This window comes from Dama dama, chromosome 18 (genome assembly GCF_033118175.1).
Source record: "Dama dama isolate Ldn47 chromosome 18, ASM3311817v1, whole genome shotgun sequence".
Lineage (NCBI taxonomy): Eukaryota > Metazoa > Chordata > Mammalia > Artiodactyla > Cervidae > Dama > Dama dama.
Window position 1 is genome coordinate 15,931,974 of NC_083698.1, and position 21,792 is coordinate 15,953,765.

General features: G+C 38.8%; 1 protein-coding gene across 2 annotated transcripts in view; it reads left to right on the forward strand.

Moving 5' to 3' along the window:
- NXPH1 (neurexophilin 1) overlaps positions 1–21,341 on the forward strand; it is a 388,449-nt gene extending 367,108 nt beyond the window's left edge. For both annotated transcript variants that reach the window (XM_061164980.1, XM_061164981.1), the window contains one exon: positions 19,383–21,341. In XM_061164980.1, the coding sequence (XP_061020963.1) occupies positions 19,383–20,144 (762 nt within the window). In that variant the 3' untranslated portion in view covers positions 20,145–21,341. The remainder of the gene's footprint in view (positions 1–19,382) is intronic.
- The last annotated feature ends 451 nt before the right edge of the window (positions 21,342–21,792 follow it).

Consider the following 21,792-nt stretch of genomic DNA (forward strand, 5'->3'; position numbering starts at 1 on the left):
TGACACTGTTATTCCTTTGCATTTCTCCTTGAAGTGCATTTGCCTTCTCTCAAAAGAGTATTTATGTAGTCAGATTCACTGTGAAAAGGGGAGCTTTCTTTGCACATATTGTATGTAAAGCAGGCATGAACTCAGCTTTTGATTAAAATGTAGTTGTGTGGCCCTCTAGCTCAGCTTTAATTGCATTTAAAATTCCTTTCCGCACCTGTTCTGAAGATCACAAACCAATATTAATAAAGTGGGCTTAGAGCAGTACAGCACCTGAGTGGTAGGTTCTTGACAAAGTTATTTACCTAGCTAGAGTTTCATTTCAAAGTTAACGTGATTCTGTGCTACTTGACTAAAGCACTCATCTGAAAACTGTTAGATACTTTAACCCAATTTAATTTATTCCCTGAAAGTTTAATCCCCTGCTGAAAAGAGTAGTTGCAAATTTTCCAGAGTCACAATCCACTGAAGTGAAAAATGTTTAATGACATCATAGGTACTGAACTTCAAGAGTTTAGTTAAAAATCTTCAAAATGTAAAACAGGGGGCAAGAGTTAATAGGATATTTTATATAGTTATATTTCAATCCTATTCCAAATCCTTCTAAAGTCCCTTGCATCTCTACCATTAAAGCTGTACAAAATGAGTTACTTAGACATCTCCAGTGAACAGAGGAGAGGAAAAAAAAAAAAAAAACACTTAAATTTTAAACCCTACAAGCAAATCTCTTCTGAGCTTTGACATATAAGTGGCTCATTCAGTCATTTTACATTTTATAAAGCCCTCTTTGTATTCACATCAACCAAACAAAGCAAATATTAAGCGCCAGCCATCCACAGTGTCCTGTGTAACTGTTCAGGAAAGCAGCCCGCAGTGCCCAGCACAGAAGGCGTTGGCACCCACGTAACAAGCCCAGACTTCGTTTTATACAGTTAAATTCTGCAACAAAAGTCTATTTATTGGTTATTAAAATATTTCTGGTCTGACTGCCAGAGAGCGAGGATAAAAACAGGGGAGGAGAGAAAATAAAATCAATTGACTTTGTTTTTGGCACAGTAGAAAGCATTTTGGTACTCTTTACAGTCTCCTAAAAATCTAATTATTCATTTGGCAATTGTACCTCTACAGCCCAACTGGATAGTTGTTTTAGAATATGCAAAGCACAGATTTCAGATTTAATAGGTGATAATGATCGCTTTATAGCCTGTCAGGTCATGGCCTGTTTGGCCTAGTTACAGAGATATTGCTTCATGGTTCAGTGCTTGAGAGCTGATGATGGCTCCAGGCCAACAAAGGTGTCATTGACATAATAGAAAGTAAGGGTTTCTCTGGAACTCTAATGGGATGCTCCGTAAAGAATACATCAAAAATGTCATGGCTTAGAGAGTACCACTCTGATTGGGGCAATGGATGGTATTTTCCTATACTGTATCATTAAAAAGAAAGGGAAGAGGAGAAAGAAAAGGAAAGTTTAAATCTGTAGCTTAAATCAAGTTTCTTTGTAAAGTCATAATTTCACATTCTAAAACCAGGATTATCTGTGAAAATCGTACTGTGTTTGGAGTATTACCACTTCAAAAGGATAACAGTGTCCTGGTGCCAGAGTGACTTGGAACATCACCATTTAGACAGTTCCTGTGGACAAGGGTATTTGCCTTAAGAGCTGGGATGTGAGCCTGTGGCCTGGCTCCAGAATCCCTGCTTTTACCGCTATGCCAGGATACCTCAAATGTGCATTTTTTCCTACATGAAATTTTGAAAATTAAATTGTTTTGTACAAAATAACCACATGGATCCATATAACCATCTTAATGAGTTAAAAAAAAATAGAGCAAGTATTATTAACATCTGCCATTTACTGAAAAGAAACATTCACATACATTTTCTCTAATTCTCAAAATAATGCTGGGGCAAGGCATCCATATCAATTTATAAGGAGAAAATTGAGGTCAAGAGATTATGGCTTTGACATTAATTGTTATTTGGGCACGAAGCACCTTTTGTATTCATAGTTGAGTGTGTGGGTACCCGAGCACCTGGTGTGTGATGAACACTGATGTGCTCTCCTTTGGGGGAATGATGAGTCAGGTTACACTTGAAGTTCTGTTTCCAGGGTTGAAGTATGAGGATAACTCTACTTGTTGTTGTTGTTGAGTCACTAAGTTGTGTCCGACTCTTGAGACCCCATGGGTTGCAGCACCAGGCTCCTCTGTCCTCTGTCTCCTGGAGTTTGTTCAGATTCATGTCCATTGAGTCAGGGGTGCTATCTTACTATACTTGGCCAAGGTTAGCTAGCTCATTCCCACTCAAGGAGCTGAATCATCATGCATTCTCTTGTTAAATTAGCAAAAGAGAGTATGGTGGTGGTAACAACAGAATATTCTGGGAATTTTGACATGGAATCTGAATGTGGCTTCTTGGATGTGTGATTCAACAGAAGTTTCTTGGCCAGTTATTGATGTCTACATCCCAGGAAGGTTGTCAGAGTTCAGTCTACTCACATAACATACTAATTTTTGATGGGAAAATAAATACTATGCAAGTGTTACTTTAAAAATCCTTCTGATTTAAGCAAAAGAATGTCAGCCTCAGATTGATTAGTTAATCCACCAGGCTTTTTTTTTTTTTTTAAAACATTAGCTTCATTTAAACAAAATGTGAAATGAAAGAGCCATAAAATGACAAAATTAAATGAGTTTATTATAAAAAATAGACAATTATACAAAATGCAAATTAATTATCTGTAAAATTATATTAAATAATCTAAATGACTTACAAGGCTATGATTTAGCATTGTACAATAATATTATTCCCTCCACCACCACTCAAGGCATTGCTTCCTTCACTCTCAAATTCAGGAACACAATTTCCCATTATCATCTTTTTCAGTTGAAAACTCTAGAATTTTATTATACAGTGATTTTTCAGCACACAAATCCAAACTGAGGAACCCTTTACAAACTAAGTAGCCTATAATCTTTACATTTTACAAAAATATAAAGGACAAGAAACAGAAGAAAAGGCTACTGAAGGGTCATAACAACTCAATGCAATGCATGGCATTGGAATGGGCCAGAAAGTTTACTAAGTGTGAAAGTATTGTTGGGACAATTTGCTATTGACTACAGATTATTAAAGTATTGGCTCCATGGTAAAGAACCTGCCTGCCAATGCAGGAGATGGGAGTTTGATCCCTAGGTTGGTAAGATCCCCCGGAGAAGAAAATAGCAACCTACTCCAGTATTCTTGCCTGGGAAATCGTTCATGGACAGAAGAGCCTGGCAGGCTGCTGTCAGTGGGGTTGCAAAAGAGTCAGATGCAATTTAGAGACTAAACAACAATAATACATTAAATTAGAAACTATCAAGGTTAAATTTCTTGATTTTGATAGCTGCATTGTGCTCATATATAAAATGTAATATTTCTTAGGAATTTAGAACTTCTTTAAGGATAAATGGGCATGATATCTCCAGTTTACTCTGAAAATGGCACCAACACACACATATATATGCACATGCATACATACAAACATAAGCATTTACATAAACATGCATGTGCATATGTGTACATATGAAGGAAAGAGAGCAATAAAACAACATGTAATCAAATGGAATTAATTGGTGAATTTGGGTAAAGAGTATATGTAAGTTTCTTACAACTTTCTGTAAATTGGAAATTATAGCTAAATTTTAAAATTGCAAAAATATATAAACACAAATACTATTTCCTGTGCAAATACCAATTAAGATGGGTCATGCTTGCAGTCCATCTAAAGAATCAAGATTACTTAGCAAAAGATGATTTCACTTATAAAGGTATTTCTTGACTATTTAAAATCAGCCTCCACTTTGAGAAAAAACATATATCACACCTTCCTTTAATATGATGTCAAACTATGAAGTAAATGTTTTAACTGGAAGCAAATCACTGATACACTTGGAATAAGCTTTTTAATACAGTACACCTTCCAATACCCCCACTGTCAATTCTGTTATGATTCTCAGTGTACATTATAGCTCACATTACCCTGGCTTTACTTTAGTATTCTGTATTGAGAATCACTGACTTTCAAGGCTCCATAGCAGGAGGGTGGCTCCAAAATAGTAGTACCTTTATCTATGAGAGAGTATAAAGTACTGATTCTGGTTATCTAGAATGAGCAGACATAGACAGATTTGGAGTACAATGACTTCCCTGAGGTTAATTTTTGAAAGTTTAAAAAATCATAGTCACTTAACAAATGCTTGCTGGTGGATTTATAGAACAGAGAATCTGACAAACTTTTGCTTTAACTTACCTTTAAAAAAAAACTTCTGAAAATAGGAACTAACAAATTTTTCTGGAAAACAAATATAACACACTGTTTCTTTTAGAGACTAAAGAATAATTCCCTCTGTGTTATCATTTGCTTAACTGAAAACCTATGACAACAGTCTCCTCATTTTGATTTCCTCTCCCCTCAGAACAGTCACTGTTCAGACTCAAGTCTTAGAAGGTCTGAGCCTAGGTTTGTGTACTTAGTCAATCCAGGAGACCCCAAGCTGTAGTTGAGATGCACTAGGTTACTGCCTCTTTGTTTTAGGGTTAGCGAATAATGGCAGATCTTCCACAAAATTAAGAGCAGAGATAGGCCAGTTACATATTTTGCAGTTGACACCCTGGTTCCAGTTTTGGTAAACTCTGAGAAGACGTAAGGTATCAGCTCTCAATAAAAGGAAGCTTTGGAACTCAAGAAGAGTGGACTTAATACTAGGAAACCTTACCTATAGTTTTAACTCTGCCCCTAATCACCTTGGGAACTTTAGGTGAGTTACATCCGCTCTGTGAGACTCAGCTTCCAAAGTCGTGAAATGATTTTCAAGGTCCCTTTCAACTTCAGATATTTTGTGATTCTCTCAACAGTCATGGATTTTAGTGACACAGACAAAAAGGAGAAGTGTCATAAGTCATACTGTATTTATACTCTGTCAACTCTAAAGCCAAAAATGTCTTTAATAACAATTTAATTTGCACTGTTAATGAATGTTTTTATGGCTCAATTTGAATCTTTGCAAACGCATCCATAAAACTGGTTATATTGTTTCCCACTTATAAAATCCCACTGCATTTTCCAAGCAAGTGGACATTTATGTAAAGAAATAGCCTAACACATGCCTAACTGCCTGTTTCAAAGCAATTATTGTTTGTCAGTACAAGTGTCCACTCAAATACTGCAGAGAAAATACCCCCAGAAAGTTTGGCTGACTCTTGGTGAAGGAACTTCTGCATTTAGCATCCCATCAGCATTTTCTTTCATTTCTGTCTTAGCATCAACTTTCTGGAAATTTAAGAGAGAAAATCCAGAAGATGGCACTCGCTTTCCTGCCATTCAAGAGACCACACTCATTGTTTCATTAAGCTTTTCTGATATTTGTAAAACTTCTAAAACACAGTTATGTTCATGTAGGCATTTTTGCTCTTATTCACTTTTCACTTTGACTTAAATAATACTCACATTTATTTAGAGATTTTTGATGTGACAGTCCTGACTGATTATAATAACCTGTAGCATCTACTCACTTGTATTGTCCTAGGAAAATATCACCTTTTTCCTTGCCTCACTGTAGATGTTACAGAATTACACAAAGCCTCCATGAAGGCTTACAATACAAACACATTTATCTATGTCAGAAAATAAGCTGTTTATCTGCTTATGAGGTAAGCTCATCTGTGAAGGAATAGCATCATGTGTAGGTAGGCACTCCGTTCAAACAGGCATTTATCCATGCAGCTGATAATTGTAGAGCACTTACTTGGAACCTGGGATTTTATGAAGTGCAGTAACAACGACTAAGGTATTGAATGACCAATCCCAACCTCATGAAAATGACGGTTGAGAGAAAGAAGATAGATAGGTAGGGATATAGGTATAGATATAGATAATAGTATTACTTTTATGAACAAATAGTACGAGGTGCTATGAGAGGATCAACCATTCCTGTAGAAATGGAGTTTAGGTTGGGCTAGAGGAGGTCTAGGGCTTCCCAGGTGGCGCTGGTGGTAGAGAATCCGCCTGCTGAAGCAGGGGATGTCAGAGACCCGGGTTCGATTCCTGGGTTGGGAAGATCCCCTGGAGTAGGAAATGGCAACTCACTCCAGTATTCTTGCCTGGAGAATCTCATGGACAGAGGAGCCTGGCGGGCTATGGTCTATGGTGTTGCAAAGAATTGGACATGACTGAGGCAACTTGCACAGCACAAAGGGTGACTGAGTTAGCTATGCAAACGGGAGTGGGTGGAAAGGATTCCAGGATGGAGAAGCAGCCTTGGCAAAGGTCCTGAGGTTGGAAGAAATGTATGTGTGGTTGCTCAGCTGTGTGCAGCTCTTTTGTGAGCCTGTGGATTGTAGCCTGCCAGTTTCCTCTGGCCACGGGGATTATCCAGGCATGAATACTGGAGTAGGTAGCTATTCCCTTCTCCAGGAGATCTTCCCAACCCAGAAATTGAACCTGGGTCTCCTGCATCTCAGGCAGATTCTTTACCATCTGAGCCACCAGGGAAGCCCTAAAGTTGGAAGAAAGAGAACACATAAACATAAAATATCTGATGTGATCTGAACTCTGAGGACAAAGTGAAGAGTAGCCAAAAAATGCAGCTAGAGATGTAGAAATATGTTGCACTGACCTAGACTCTTTTCCAATCAGTTCAGTCCAGTTGCTCAGTCATGTCCTACTCTTTGCGACCCCATGAACCGCAGAATGCCAGGCCTCCCTGTCCATTACCACCTCCTGGAGTTTACCTAAACTCATGTCCATTGAGTCGGTGATGCCATCCAACTATCTCATCTTCTGTCGTCCCCTTCTCCTCCTGCCCTCAATCCCTCCCAGCATCAGGATCTTTTACAATGAGTTAACTTCGCAACAGGTGGCCAAAGTATTGGAGTTTCAGCTTCAACATCAGTCCTTCCAATGAATACTCAGGACTGATTTCCTTTAGGATGGACTGGTTGGATCTCCTTGCAGTCCAAGGGACTCTCAAGAATCTTCTTTTCCAGTAGATAAATATAAATACCTTAACACTGAACATACCCTCTATGCGGAATCAAAGGCTCACAACAGCTTCTTTAGTTGGCGATGCCTACGGTAGTAGTTCTTTGAGCAGCAGTTACTCCCTCCTAGTCTCTGCAGCTCATAGAAGAGGTCGATCCCAGGGTCTGTGTCAGTTAATAGGTACCATGAAGTTTCCAGGTCCATCTTCTTTCTTCAAAGAGCTCTGTGACCCTTAGTGACACAATTCTGCCTGACTTCAGCACCAGGAATAGAGACAGCTGTCAGATGTCCTAGCTGCGCCCTCTAGTGGCAGTGTTACCCAGCTCTTTTGAAAAGGACAAACTCCGTCTTGGAATCTGGAGATTTGAGTGTGAGGACAATCGGGGAAAGCGGAGAGAGGAAATTCTACTCTAACAGTCTTTCTTTCAATTCTCCTGTGATTCCCTCCGTCCACAGTGTTCACAGCAGTTCACACTAATGCTGTGACAGGTCATTTTAAAGTACATTAAAGGTCACGGGGATCTCAGAGCCCTCCTTGCAGACACACTTTCATCCAGTCTTTCTATTGTGACTTCTCTTAGAGCATCCTCAGCCTCTTTGGACCCTGTTTGCTCTGTTCTCTCCATGACCCATCTCGTCTCCTCCTGTAACATAATCTGGGTGAACATCCTTCTTTGATTTAGTGAAACTGTCCACTTAATTCCTTTGGTAACAAAAAGAGCCCAGTCCTTTACCTTTGGGAATCTAGGCATATCACTCAGTTTTACATCTGATCAACTTTAAAGGCACAGCACCTAAACCCAGAGGCCATCTTTTTCCTTGTATGTGAGATCTCTTTGCCTAAGCATCCCTTTCCCTCAGCACTTGGCTCTTTGATATGAAATTCCACATGCTGTACTTTGAGAAACTGGGAATAGACCAAAGTAAAATATAGCCCAGGCTCCTGGTGCATCTGATTCCCACACTGGCTGTAATTGAGTAAGAGATCTATTCTTCCCAAGTGTTAAGAGTCTTACCTGGCAGAAACAATTATCAAAGACTAGATGCTAATCTTCTCACCAGAAGGACTTTAGAAAAGAACAGATTGGTTTAAGAGCTTTCAAGGGAATTGTTTTGTCTAGACATAGTGAGAAAGCTTGAAGTTCCCTCAGTCCTTGAGTTGGGTCCTCCCTGAACTACACCCACGTGCCATTGTGGGGCCTGTGGCTGTAGGCTGGATGCTCTTTACCACATCTTGCTGTGACCAAGGCATGATCTAAAGATACGTATTTACTCAGTGTTGAAAGATTTTACCTAACTCAAGCTCCAGCATCACCATCCTTTGATAAAAGAGTGAGGGGTCAGTTCTCTCTGTTGGTCTTGTCTGTTCTCAGTGGATTTGTTCCACTTCAGGAAGTTGGGGTGGTTTACAGGACTTTTCCAGGAGTGTAGAAGGACTTTATTTCTAGGATCTGCATGCCCTTTTGTATTTCTCGGTTGTCTTTCTGCCTTGTCCACTCTGTACTTGGGAAGCTCTGAGCAGTGTTCCTCTGCTGGAGTCTGATAAGAAAGAGGCCCTAGAATAATTCTGGTATAAATCTAGGATCTCAATGGTACCAGGGTGATATTCCACTGTAACTATCACTTTCTTTGTATAACGACTTCTTCCTCTATTAGAAGACTTTCAGATCAACCTCTGGATAATCAGAGGGTGTTGAGTAGAATATTGTCTCAAGAACATCAAAGTTATTATTTCCTCAGGATTTTGAGCTTCTATTGGATAAAGTGAACTATTATTACTACCCAATATGTTCTCATATACCAGCGTTGTATTTGAGAACATATGTATGTATGAGGAAGAAGAAGAAGAAGTGAAGTCGCTCAGTCGTGTGTGACTCTTTGCGACCCCATGGACTGTAGCTGATCAGGCTCCTCGGTCCATGGGATTTTCCAGGCATGAATACTGGAGTGGGTTGCTGTTTCCTAGGTCACTGGAAATGAGATTGAAAGGTGAGTCAGTCTTTCCTCATTTGGTCCATTTTAGAGAGGTCTGTATCTTGTTTGACTTTGAGAAGCTAGAAACATCCTAAAACCTCCATGTTACATGTCTTATTATGGACAATCACGCATATTGGCCTCCAATTCAGATAGAAAGACCCTGGGTTTAACACAGCTATTCCTACATATGCAATATTTGCCTTTTCTTTGAAGACAGCTAGATTTACTGACAAATTAAAATCTCTTTATGGATAATGAGAAAATAACACTGAAGTGGCTTTGTTTCAGCCAAGAAATAGTTTCTCAACATGTTATTTTAAATGTTTTGTTTATTATTATGACCAGGTACCCAGGGTCCCTCACATGGGATATTCCTTATACATTTTAAATGAACACACTGTAAAATACTAAACAAAGAAGTAACTTTTGCAATGCAAAGCTGGGTAAGGTAATCTGCAATTAAGTTTTGAGAGAATGGGTTAAGTGGGGTTATAGAGAATATAATTTTTAATTTCTCATCAATGTTAATGTGTCTGTATGTCAAAACTTATGTGTATATCTATATAAAGTATGCAGAAGGGAAGAGACATTATTTTTGTAAGATGAGAAATTCTGTTTCTCAGCAGCAGAAACAAATAGATCATGGCTCTTCTCAAGGCATGCTTTCCCCCTTGCAAGTAAAGAAACAAAAACATTTCCAAGATAATTTTCATAAGAGGACCTAAAGGAGGAAAAATCAAAAGGAAAACCAATTTTTATAGTTACACAAACTTGCGAGGTACTCAATGACCCACGACTTAGATCCAGCCTCCGACACAATAATTTGAAGGGACTCGTTGGGGTCCTATGTTAAAAGTGAGCCATCCTGCATGGAATCATGAAAACTCATGGAGTGACATGCTTAAAATTCTTAGCCACTTCTTCAAACTGATAGAAACGTACCATGCTTTTGGTTTTTAAGGATGATGTGGAATGTCCAGTCTGATCAATATATCTTCTCTTAACGTTATGCTAAAGATAAACGATTGCTTACATTTGCCAGCACTAAATTGTAACATACAGAATCAGTGTGATCTCCTCCCACCACCTACTGCTAAAGATGACCACAGAGATGTTGCAATTATACTCATTTCCATCACAGTTTGTTTGGCCCACTTGAGCAAATGTAATGTCTCCAGGGAGAAGGTGGGGTTATAATAGCAGGGTGCATCCTGAAAGCCTTGTTTCCCTTTTCTTTGGGGTTTCGTAACCTACCTGAGTGTTAGCTCTCAAGTGTTGAACTCATACTGCCTCCCCTATTTTTATTTCTGCTACATATAAAATCTTTTATGTTCACAAAAACCCAGTGAGTGAAGTGTCATCTCCACTTCCTAGTTGGAAAAAATCTGACTCTTCAGGTTATTGGTAACAGATTTTGGGTTTAGCCCTGTGATCTCTGACTGCAAAGCCCGTTTTCTTAATTTCTGTGCTTACAGCCTCCAGCAACGGCTACGCTGAGAGAGGCTTGGGGTCCTTTTCCTGCTTTTCCACTGTTAATGCAGCGTGGCTGCCGCTGGAGCACTGCTTTGTAGCAGAAGGAAATGATGTATTTTTGATGTATTAAAATACTAACCCATTTCCTATGGCTTATCACATAATACAGGCACTCTGAGAATTGTCGGTGAAGTGTAGGCTCTAAACTTGTAAGAGAGAAACCTCTGTGGGCCACATGTTCTACCAAAATCTTGGTTGTGGCTAAAGAATCAGTGAGCCCTCCTGAAACTAATGTAACTAAGACTATAAACCATGTATATAATTTATTGAGTGCTTACCCTATGCGAGGTAGTCCTTTCCTCAAGTTACAAAATGGAATAATACAGAAAGAACATCCCCCAAAGGGGGTTATAGTCCTTTTGGGGGAACGCTATGAAAAAGAGCCTAGCATGGCTGTGAATATCTGCATGCTTTTCCCTAAACTAGTTAAGAAAAGGTCTGGAGAAAGCATGAGCACATGTAGCTCACCTTGTGAGATTTCACAATACCTGAAGTGGAAAAATATCCTAGTTCTTTTGGAGAGAGAGGAAAAAAAATATCACAGAACAAAAGGAATTGAAAGATGAATGACTGTTCTGCCCAATATAAGTCTATGGCCAGTAAAGACATTTTTAGGCATAGACTACTCAGATAGCTTATCCCATGTGAACTCTTTTTTAAAGGATCACACAAATCTATACAACCATAGACATGAAAATCCAGAAGAGCGACGAAGTTATCTGAAGCAATAATGACTAGAAAAACCAATGGAATGAAGGCTAAAAAAATGTCTGTGAAACAATGTAATGATTAAGGATCTATCACAAAACGTAACCCCAAAATAGAAATATGATACATTTATATTCTAAAATTCTATTTCCTATTTAATAAAGATGATATACCTTTATGAACTAAGAGCTATGCATCTCAAAGATTGTTGATTGGAAAAAATACAAAATGCAAATCATAAAATACAACAGTAGTGATGTAAATATTTATACATGAAAAATAGTGAAAATGTTTAGGAACAATATACATCAAAAATTTGAGGTTTTGTCTTTACAGAGAGAGGTGGGATTATAAGGGAGCAGGGGTTGATTATGAAGATAGGCTTTTAATTTTTACTTCATAAATCCTCTAGTGTTTAAATGTTTTGATAAACATATATTAATGTATAATTGTATATGGTTAAAATAATTTTAAAAATAAAGGAAATACCCAGTGGAATAATAAGCAGTAGCTCTTTCACTTCCCAGCAGTAATCTTGAACAAGTTCTTCTCAAGCTTCCATATCTCTGCCTGTAAGTTGAAAATAACAATATTGTCTGTGAGTCAGTGCATGAGTGTGTGTGTGTTTGTGGTTTAAATGAAGTGCAATGCCATATGTAAAGCTAATTACAGTGTCTGAAGATAGTATGCCCTTAACCAATAGCAGTTGATGGTATGCGACGTATGTTCAATGTAGCAAACCATAAACTGCCAAAAGGAAGTTGTAATCACAGAGCAAGGTCGTTTTGTTGATTAGTTATTCACTGATGAGAGATATTGCTTAAGCATCAGGTTATCCAGAATTTTTGTTTGGCTTAAATATTCATACAGTTGATGAAATAAACACATGATTTTCCAAGTAATCTTGAGATAATTTATATTGAACAGTAATAGATCAACAGTAAATGTGAGGGCTGATAGAAATTAAAAGGCACCTTATTGCTCTTTTATAAAAAGAGATACACAGACCATCTGGAGATGTCTCTAGTCGGAAATGTACATGTGAAAGAGGGACCCGTTTACATAAAATCTCATAAGGCCAGGAGCATAGGTGAAGTGTTAGTGAAGTATCTCTTCCAAAATGATGTCTTTCAACAATATTTTAAGAGATAATATATTGACATTAGGATTATAAGCCTGTAATGAAAAGATGTTAGAGAAAGCAATGTGAAAGCGTGACTCTGAGGGATATAAAGGAGGAGCTAGACCAAGGTGTCTCAACTCTTTATATGCTTAACCCCCACCAGTCAATAGCAGTCTCTTCTTTCTAGCCCCCCACACAGGTCCTGCCCCAGACGAGCTCCCTTAATGTTAGATTCAAGCTCTGTCTTTGTTTATTGTTGAAGAAAATGACCCTTGTCTTTGCACCTATTTTTGAATATTGTCAAAAGAAACATGTGCTTTAATATGCATATTCCTGATCATGGTAAGAGTCTCTATGATTCTCATTGTTTCTAAAGCAATTAGACAACTCACATAATTTGTGGAAACGGTATGATTGGACTAGTGAGTGGGTCAACTCCTTTGAAGTGGGTGTTGTCCACTTCTTAAAATTTTTATTTTTGAGGCACTGGCCACTTTTTAAAATTAATTAATTTATTTTAATTGGAGGCTAGTCCTAAGTCCTGGGTGTTCATTGGAAGGACTGATGGTGAAGCTGAAACTCCAATACTTTGGCCACCTCATGCGAAGAGTTGACCCGTTGGAAAAGACCCTGACGCTGGGAGGGATTGGGGGCAGGAGGAGAAGGGGACGACAGAGGATGAGATGGCTGGATGGCATCACTGACTCGATGGGCATGAGTTTGAGTAAACTCCGAGAGTTTGTGATGGACAGGGAGGCCTGGCGTGCTGCGATTCATGGGCTTGCAAAGAGTCGGACACGACTGAACGACTGAACTGACTGACTGAATTGGTTTATAATATTGTGGTGGTTTTTGTCATACATTGACATGGATCAGCCATGGGTGTACATGTGGCCCCATCCTGAACCCCTCTCTCACCTCCCTCCCCACCCCATCCCTCGGGGTTGTCCCAGTGCACTGGCTTTGAGTGCCCTGTTTCGTGCATCAAACTTGGACTGGTGACCTATTTCACATATGGAAATATACATGTTTCAATGCTATTCTCTCCAATCATCCCACCCTCGCCTTCTCCCACAGAGTCCAAAAGTCTGTTCTTTACATCTGTGTCTCTTTTGCTGTCTCACATATAGTGTTGTCATTACCATCTTTCTAAATTCCATATATATGCGTTAATATACTGTACTGGTGTTTTTCTTTCTGACTTACCTCACTCTGTATAATAGGCTCCAGTTTCATCCACTTCATTAGAACTGATTCAAATGCAGCCACTTTTGACTTGGAAAATTATATTCAGTTAGGAAGTATCTTTAGTGCTTTCACTGTTATAAAAAAAAATGACTCTTTGTAGAAAAAAGTTCACAGTGCATTGCCTTTTTGGAATTGAGTTAGTTAACAATTGTCAGATTTTTCTTTTGGGCTCATTTTATGCCATAGTCTTCACCACCTCTGTCATCATTCTGATATACTGATGTGAAAGGATCTTTAGGTGACTCTTCAAAAGAAACTCTTCTCTTATGTTTGTAAAATCAATGATAGAAGGTGTTCTGAGTCTAAGATTATTTTAAAAATATATGTGTTTATTCAGTAAGGCTCAAAATCTATCTCAATTTTATGTGTACATTTATGTGTTTCAAAAATGAAAATTCTTCATATGTAAAGCAACATAATAGAGTGAGAAAGCCAAGAATTCTTGATTGCATCTGGGAGCAGATGTATTAAGATAGTTGCACTTCTTTTTTATCTTACGTCATGTCTGTACCATCACTAAAACTTGCTTTAAGATGGTCCTTAGTAGTTAATATAAAAGTCAGGAGGCTTCTTTCCAAGTGCTTATATACTTTTTTAACTTTTTACTTTTGTATTTCTTACAGATGCAAGAAAGTTCATTAATTCTCAACTTTTTCACACTCCTGCTTAGCCAATATATATTGTCGAATTGAGCTAATCCTGCCCCTGAAATACGTTTTATATCCATTTTTTTTCTTTCTCTTTTTCTCTGCCATTGCGTTGGTTCAGGCTCATTTACTTTCTCAAAAGGAATATTACAATTTGTTATTTAACTAATTATTCCCTCAGGGTTTCTCCCTACCAATCTACCTTTCAATGTCCAATCAGTCATTCTTTTAGAGGCAGGATGACTTAATTAAAAGTAACATATGACAAAATTTAAGGACTCCTCATTATCTATAAGATTAATTTTAAATACCTTCATAAATTGACCCTAGAACCTTCACAAGTTGACCGTACCCTACCTTCTTTGAAGCGAAAAGCAAAGGAGAAAAGGAAAGATATACCCATTTGAATGCAGAGTTCCAAAGAATAGCCAGGAGAGATAAGAAAGCCTTCCTCAGTGATCAATGCAAAGAAATAGAGAAAACAACAGAATGGGAAAGATTAGAGATCTCTTCAAGAAAAATACAGATAATAAGGGAAACTTTCATGCAAAGTTGGGCTCAATAAAGAACAGAAATGGTACAGACCTAACAGAAGCAGAAGATATTAAGAAGAGGTGGCAAGAATTGTACAAAAGAGATCTTTTGTACTGTACAAAAGAGAAGAACTGTACAAAAGAGATCTTCATGGCCCAGATATTCACGATGGTGAGATCACTCACCTAGAGCCAGACATCCTGGAATGTGAAGTCAAGTGGGCCTTAGAAAGCATCACTATGAACAAAGCTAGTGGAGGTGATGGAATTCCAGTTGAGTTATTTCAAATCCTGAAAGGTGATGCTGTGAAAGTGCTGCATTCAATATGCCAGAAAATTTGGAAAACTCAGCAATGGCCACAGGACTTGAAAAGGTCAGTTTTCATCCAATCCCAAAGGAAGGCAATGCCAAAGAATGCTCAAACTACTGCACAATTGCATTCATCTCACACACTAGTAAAGTAATTCTCAAAATTCTCCAAGCCAGGCTTCAGCAATATGTGAACCCTGAACTTCCAGATGTTTAAGCTGGTTTTAGAAAAGGCAGAGGAACCAGAGATCAAATTGCCAACATCTGCTGGATCATCGAAAAAGCAAGAGAGTTCCAGAAAAACATCTATTTCTGCTTTATTGACTATGCCAAAGCCCTTGACTGTGTGGATCACATGAAACTGGAAAATTCTGAAAGAGATGGGAATACCAGACCACCTGACCTGCCTCTTGAGAAACCTGTATGCAGGTCAGGAAGCAACAGTTAGAACTGGACATGTAACAACAAATTGGTTCCAAATAGGAAAAGGAGTATGTCAAGGCTGTATATTGCCACCCTGCTTATTGAACTTATATGCAGAATACATCATGAGAAATGCTGAACTAGATGAAGCACAAACCGGAATCAAGGAGAGATATCAATAACCTCAGATATGCAGAGGACACCACCCTTATGGAAGAAAGTGAAGAAGAACTAAAGAGCCTCTTGATGAAAGTGAAAGAAGAGAGTGAAAAAGTTGGCTTAAAGCTCAACATTCAGAAACTAAGATCATGGCATTTGGTCCCATCACTTCATGGCAAATAGATGGGGAAACAGTGGAAACAGTGGCTAACTTTATATTTTTGGGCTCCAAAATCACTGCAGATGGTGATTGCAGCCATGAAATTAAAAGACGCTTGTTCCTTGGAAGGAAAGTCATGACCAACCTAGATAGCATATTAAAAAGCAGAGACATTACTTTGCCAACAAAGGTCCCTCTAGTCAAGGCTATGGTTTTTCCAGTGATCATGTATGGATGTGAGAGTTGGACTATAAAGACAGCTGAGCACTGAAGAATTGATGCTTTTGAACTGTGGTGTCGGAGAAGTCTCTTGAGAGTCCTTTGGACTGCAAGGAGATCCAACCAGTCCATCCTAAAGGAGATCAGTCCTGGGTGTTCATTGGAAGGACTGATGTTGAAGCTGTAACTCCAATACTTTGGCTACCTGATGCGAAGAGTTGATTCATTTGAAAAGACCCTGATGCTGGGAAAAACTGAGGGTGGAAGAAGAAGGGGATGACAAAGGATGAGAGTTGGGTGGCGTCACCGACTCAGTGGACATGGGTTTGGGTAGACTCTGAGAGTTGATGATGGACAGGGAGGCCTGGCATGCTGTGGTTCATGGGGTTGCAAATAATTAGACATGACTGAGGGACTGAACTGAACTGACCTTTGTGTTCTGCCAATCTCTTGCTACTTCTGTTTATCCTCCTGTCAGTTCTCCCTGAAGTTCAGAGATAAGGAACTATTTTCCGTTCTTACATTTGACATGTTCTTTTTCAACTTTTTACTTTTGTGTAGTATGTTCCTTATACTTAGAAGAACTTCTCTGGCCTTTTCATTATCTGTTGAAGTCCTAAACCTTTTTTTTTTTTTTTTTTAAATCTCCCCGATCTGAGTATCATCTCCTCTGTTATATCTTGTCTACCTTTTAACTTAGACTCTAAAAATATTGTACCTAGTGTTGGTCACATCACTATACTCCTGGCTTAACTAATTTCACTATTAGATTGTGAACATCTTGAAAGAAAGAACCACATCTCATTTGCCTTTGTATTCCTGTTATTTCACTCAATATTAGCAGAATCTCACTATATAGTTATTGAATTAATAAAGCAAGATGAATCAAGGGCCCTTCCCGATTTTTCATGACCGAAACTCTCCTAGACATTGCCCTGCTTCTCTCCGAGCCTAAATGAAAGGGAGAGGAAGGGAGAATAAGAATAGGCAAGGCAGTGCTGATGACTATCGCCTACTTTGATTCTGTACCCAAACTCAGATGTTGCAGAGAGGCCTCTTGACTGCACCACTAGAAGCCTTTCACATTGCACCATTGAGGGCTGATAAATTCATTGCATTTGGTCCTTGAACAGTGTAATAGCTGAAATTCTGCTCATGTTTTATTCATCTGAATTTTGCTAGCTACTCAACTTGTCATGTTTTTAGGTTGTGGTAGCAGCCTAAATACTTTGGAAAGTATATATGTGTGTGCTTAGCCACTTCAGGCTTCCCTGGTGGCTCAGATGTTAAAGAATCTGCCTGCAATGCAGGCAACCCAGGTTCCATCCTTGGGTCGGGAAGATCCCCTGGAGAAGGAAATGGCAACCCACTCTAGTATTCTTGCTTGGGAAATACAATGGACAGAAGAGCCTGGAGGGGGCGCTATGGTCCATGGGGTCGCAAAGAGTCAAAAACTACTGAGAGAGGAATAGTTTCACTTTCTTAGTCTCTTCAGTCATGTCCAACTCTTTGTGACCCTATGGACTGTAGCCTTGCCCACCACCCCCACCCCCCCACCCCAGAACCTCCCATCCAGGTTCCTCAGCCCATGGGCTTCTCCAGGCAAGAATACTGGAGTGGGCTGCCATGCCCTCCTCCGGGGGACCTTCCCAACCCAGGGATCGAATCTGCCTCTTACGACTCCTGCACTGGCAGGCAGGTTCTTTACCACTAGTGCCACCTGGGCACCATATATATTCTTATATATGTATATACATGTTTAAATGGTTTGCTTTAGGTTTTTGGGTATGTGCTAATAAAGGGGAGATTTTCTTATAAAGATACCTTTGCTCTCAAATCCTATTGTCTGTTATTCATTTACATAAAATATTACCCCATGGAATTCAGAGGTAAAATGTTTGAGGATGATAATAGTTAGAAATACTAATGTTGAACACTCATCGTGTCCACGTACTGTCCTTCAGTGCTTTTAATGGACTGTCCAGTTTAATTCTTCAAACAGCCATGTGAGGAAAAGGGATATCATTTTTCTACTCTGTGGAGGAGAAATACAGAAATGTACACAAGTCAAGCAACTGGCCCAGATCATACAGCTGTGAAGGATCGTAGCCTGCATTGGGATTCAGGGTGTCTGACTCCAGAGCTTGCACTCATAATTACTACAGCTGTGGAGAGTATAATTTAGATGTAAATTTCTATTCTGCCTGAAAATCAGAGGTTGTTCTGCTGTCAGAATCTTAGCATCCTGTTAAGTCGATTCATTTTTTTTTCCCTTTGAAACCTGCCACTTCCTTTTTTTTTTCCCTCTTTTACTCCCTATATTCTGCTGGTAAATGCACTCTAAGTCCCTGTTACTTCTTCTGTAGGACAGTTCCATTACTGCTTCGTGAGCCAGTGCACCATGGATTCATCTCATTATGCTCTGTCTCCTTGATCAACTATGTTGTTGCTGAGATACAAGTACCAAGCCATTATCAAATACATTTATTCTTTTTGCCACCCGAAGAATGGGAAATTATCTGTGTAATTTGAGAGACTGGGATATGTATTTATTTCTTTTATACTAGGGATAAATATAGAGGCTGCAGTAAGAACAAAGACAATAGAATTAGGCAAGTACAGATTTGGATGTTTGACCAATCAATTAGATTCCATCGAAACAAAACAAATACACAGGCCAAACTAAACTCTAAAATCAAAAGGTCTGTACCACTCTTATCAATCAGCATTTGTTTTACTAGATCACAGTTACATTTGTTAATGGAAAATTTATCTCATACAGTATGTTTCTTGCCAATAATAGGTGATCATAAACAAGTTATTTTGTTTTGACCATAAAAACATATTCTAGAATCTCCCTGCAAAACTAACTTTTCCTATGTGACTGTGGCATGGACTACCAAAAGTCTATAGAATATCAGTTGATATATTTCTGAGAATCATACCATTTTAAAGCTTGTGGTGATTTCAAAGTAAAAAAGTAACATAATCCTTTGTAAAATTTTATTTTAAAAGTGTTTGGATTTGGGCGCTGAGAAGTAATTCAAACATAAATCACACTAAGGTGCTTTGCTGTATTCATGTTATGTGGCCCTTTTCAAAGTCAATGTTTTTATATTGTCTTTCTGTCATGTTTAATGGTTTTTATCCACCTCCTCTCTCCCATCCTTGTATAAAAATAGCAGTGGTATTCAATCACAGCTTAATAAACATTGGCCACGTGCTGAAGGTACTTGAATCCCCAGCCACTGAAAGAGGGCTTGAATCTTTGTGTTACATGTTCTCAGATACAGAGATGTAAACACCATTTTTCTGTTCCATTTTCAGGTCACATGTGCCAATTTAACAAATGGTGGGAAGTCAGAACTTCTAAAATCAGGAGGCAGCAAATCCACACTAAAGCACATATGGACAGAAAGCAGCAAAGACTTGTCTATCAGCCGACTCCTGTCACAGACTTTTCGTGGCAAAGAAAATGATACAGATTTAGACCTGCGATATGACACCCCAGAACCTTATTCTGAGCAAGACCTCTGGGACTGGTTGAGGAACTCCACAGACCTTCAAGAGCCCCGGCCTAGGGCCAAGCGAAGGCCCATTGTTAAGACGGGCAAGTTTAAGAAAATGTTTGGATGGGGTGATTTTCATTCCAACATCAAAACAGTGAAGCTAAACCTGTTGATAACTGGGAAAATTGTCGATCATGGCAATGGGACGTTTAGTGTTTATTTCAGGCACAATTCCACTGGTCAAGGGAATGTATCTGTCAGCTTGGTACCCCCTACGAAAATAGTGGAATTCGACTTGGCACAACAAACCGTGATTGATGCCAAAGATTCCAAGTCCTTTAACTGCCGCATTGAGTATGAAAAGGTTGACAAGGCTACCAAGAACACACTCTGCAACTATGACCCTTCAAAAACCTGTTACCAGGAGCAGACGCAAAGTCACGTGTCCTGGCTCTGCTCCAAGCCCTTTAAGGTGATCTGTATTTACATTTCCTTTTATAGTACAGATTATAAACTAGTACAGAAAGTGTGCCCCGACTACAACTACCACAGCGACACACCTTACTTCCCCTCCGGATGAGGACGAACGTGGGGGTGGGACTGAGACCCGAGGAATTCAAGGTCACATGACAGGGCTGTCACCTCGAGAAGAAGGTCCCATCTGTTGCCTGGAATGTGTCTACACTGCTGCTCTCGTCGACTGACTGCAAATACGCTCGTGGAAAACAACCTGATGTAATTTCTGCCCAGTCAGCTTCATCTCTTGGTATAGTCGCAAAATCACCACAGATTCTAAAGCCACACCTGAAGACACGCTCTCACACATAGACGTACACCAACACACTCGCATACACATTTCAGCCGGCGTCTGTCATGATTCCTGTTGAGAGGGCTTTCATTGTCTGCCTCATAATGGTTCAGGATAAACGATCGTCAAGCAAAAGGATTAACTAGACAGTGAATGGTTTTTAGCACTTGCTGTTATGGAAATCTCTCTTTAATGTCTTGAGTACATGCTAATCAATAGTCCCCACTCATGCATTTCTACTGCTTGGAGTAGCTGTACTGGTAAATACTACTGTAGGAGTATAATGCTTGTTAAAATGGGAAAAAAAAAAATGTGTTTTTAGAGCTCAGTATTCTTTATTTTATGAACACAACAAGTGTAGTAATTTTTTCCAGCATTCAGTAGGCACATTCAAGGTGATCCAAGATAGCTCTTTTTTCTATGGAGGGAGCCTGTTCTCAGTAAAGATGAGCAAACATTTGGAATTTACATGTGGGCAGACACTGGACTACAGCTTTCATCAATAGTCATTGGACTTTTGCAAGGTCGAGACCAGCTAAGGCTGCTTAAAACAAGTTCTGATTGTTATATAAGAAGGGAAATGCCTGACAGACACCATGTAAGTTATAAGTGTCTGTCTTATCTTTACTAAACATATTGTAACAAATTCAATATCCTAGTCTTCATTTGTATGAATGGTTTGTATTGTACATAGTTTAACCAAGTGTAATTTGAGCTGCTTATTAATATTAACTTGTACTTGTCTCTCTGCTTGTTATTGGTTTAAAAAGAAAAAAAAAAGGATATGAGGAATCCATTCTATCGATGTAGCTGTGAACTCCATTAAAAAGACAAACAATGTACAAAGCATTTATTCAGCTCAAGTATTGTTGAAACCTATACATATACAACATTACAGTCTGTCTGTATTTAGATATTTTATTTCTGGACAAAATGAAATGTACATAAAAATAAAATGCTTAAAGTTGAGTTTCAGTATGTACTTGTGTAAGATGGTGATTTAAGTGGTTCTGACAAGAAGAATGTGCTGGAAGACAGTCATGGTTTTGCATCTCATGTCTCTGAATTTGTATAGGACTATCTAAATTGTTATTAGTTGCCTAGTCAAAACAACTTAGGAGTCTCAGTCTCAAGCCTGGGAAACAGTTGTGGCATTCAGTATCACACACATTTTTGGTTTGTTGTCATACTAGTTGTTCAAGAATACCAAAAAAATCAATGAACATAAAGAGATATTTGAGGTCTCCTGAATTAATTATAGCTAATTGTTTTTTAATTTTCCTGTACAGCATCTTTATTTAGTAGGATGTTAAGAAGGTATTTTTTTTCTTAAAAGAAAGCCAAAATGTCTGAAGATTGTGGCTGATTTCTCCTGATTTTACCATATCGACTCAACTGAGGAAATGACAATAGTAGTGGA